General features: G+C 38.1%; 1 protein-coding gene across 1 annotated transcript; it reads right to left on the bottom strand.

Annotated features, from left to right (window-relative positions):
- LOC109234629 lies at positions 613-1,614 on the bottom strand. The gene has a single exon (XM_019400698.1). It carries the CDS (start codon positions 1,612-1,614, stop codon positions 613-615), a length of 1,002 nt encoding a protein of 333 aa, XP_019256243.1.

The following is a 1,907-nucleotide window of genomic DNA, read 5'->3' as shown; positions in this document are numbered from 1 at the left end:
AGTTTGAAGCTAATTCCTAGTTTCCCGCCGTTAGCAGCTCTAAGGCCTTCTTTGGTTTTTTCAAAGAATTTGGTTGGAATGAGCCCTTCTTGTATGCAGTTCAAATCTGCACCTGTATCAAATAAGGCAATGATATCCAAAGTAAAGGACTTATTGACAATTAGGATGACTCTCATATGCCATTTTCTTATGGAGATTCTGGAGAGGTGGTTGCAAAAAATTTCTTGTTCAACTGGTTTAACTTCAGTTGGTTTGGGCTCTTAAGGTTTGGTAGAGAGCTGTTGGAGAACAAGACGATCTAATTCTTGTTTGGCCTTAATTTCTTGAATTTCTTCCTTACGGAATGCTATCTGTTTGGAGATCTTGGATAGTTACTACCTTATATTTTTGGGAAGGGAATCTACTGAGGATATCGGTAATATTGTAAGTATTGGCAACATGAGGATAATTGGTAAAGACATTAGAGGAAGATGTGGAAGGTTTATCTATTGTTCGTTTGAATTGCTCGAGATAATACTTCTTTTGCTCAGAATCTTGGAGATTGCTTATTATTTCAAGAAGAAGATCTTATTCTTTGGAGAGAACATTAACTGCAGGTTCCTCTTGACTAGACTAGGATGAAGATGAATTTGTGTCATCATCTTCGAGTTGGTTAAATTGCTGTTCAAGTTCATCATCAGCAACATCAGAAGTGTCGCTATCTTCTAATAAAAGTTGTTCGATCTGGTTAAGAACGGACTCATCTAAATCAAGATTTCTAACTTTGTTAGACAATTTGCAGTATTTGGCTATATGGCCCGGTTTGTTGCATTTGAAACATTTTCCAGAATTGGGAGTTTGGAAGTTTGTTGATTTATTTTTACTGGGAAAGGTTTTGGATTTAGAAGAAAATGGTTTGGTCTTCCTGAACTTGGGTGCAGAAGACCTATATTTTGTAATCTCCATATCCTTGGTTGTTCGTCTCTTGTGAGGCTTTTTGCTACAAGGTGGTAAACCAAATTGTTCACAGAAACTACCTAGATCTCGGTGAGTCTGTGTTCTATATTTGGCTAAGTGTCTCAATATCTTATCATGTCGACAGATTTTGAGAGGGACATGTTGAATGAGACTGGTGAGTTGGCCATAGGCGATTTGTTCGTAAGGAATAATATCACCAGAATGTTGATTTTGGAGTTCTTCTTTAACTAAATCCCTAAGAGACTTAGGTAGACCGTCTAGGAATTTTTCTTTCCAATATGGGAGATTTCCGTCAGGTTTTTCGTAGATTCGGGTAAGAAAGGAATCCTTATACCATCTGAAGTCAGAAAGGGTTTTACACTTAAGGTTGTTAAATATCTCAGAAGATCTTTCCCTAAAGATACCTGGACTACCTATGAATGTTTTGATAATGGTATAAATCAGGGTGTTGGTTGAATCAGGAATGGTAAGGCCATCCTTAAGAATTGGTTCTCCCGTTGAATCAACTCGGACACTTAAGAGAATTTGGTTCTTATCTTCTTCGCCAAGATGGGTATCCCACCATCCCTTAAGTTGACCTGTGAAACCTGCTACCAAGACATGGGTAGTAAGCTGGTCAGAACAGTTATGAGAAGTTCGGTATGCAGTGGCTACCATAGTCATTTGTTGTAATTTGGCCAGAATATTATATTCAGAACAACCATCTATGTTCCATTCATAGATATTATTGGCATTATAGTTGTTTTGCATAACATTGGGTCTCTCTTCTAAGGCTACATCAGGATGGGTAGCTCTAAAATAGTAAAGTCTTTGGGGCTGACGCCAATTGAAGGATCCTGTTCTGACAGGGTTAATTTCTAGGGAAGGATTTTCATAAAATTGCTCTGACTGCGAATTGTTTTCTTGGTCAGAATCGGTTTCTCGGAGAACATGGACAGAAGACTCCTTAG

The sequence above is a fragment of the Nicotiana attenuata genome, chromosome 11 (genome assembly GCF_001879085.1).
Source record: "Nicotiana attenuata strain UT chromosome 11, NIATTr2, whole genome shotgun sequence".
In the NCBI taxonomy this organism is placed as follows: domain Eukaryota; kingdom Viridiplantae; phylum Streptophyta; class Magnoliopsida; order Solanales; family Solanaceae; genus Nicotiana; species Nicotiana attenuata.
This window is presented reverse-complemented; position numbering and strand designations above follow the sequence as displayed.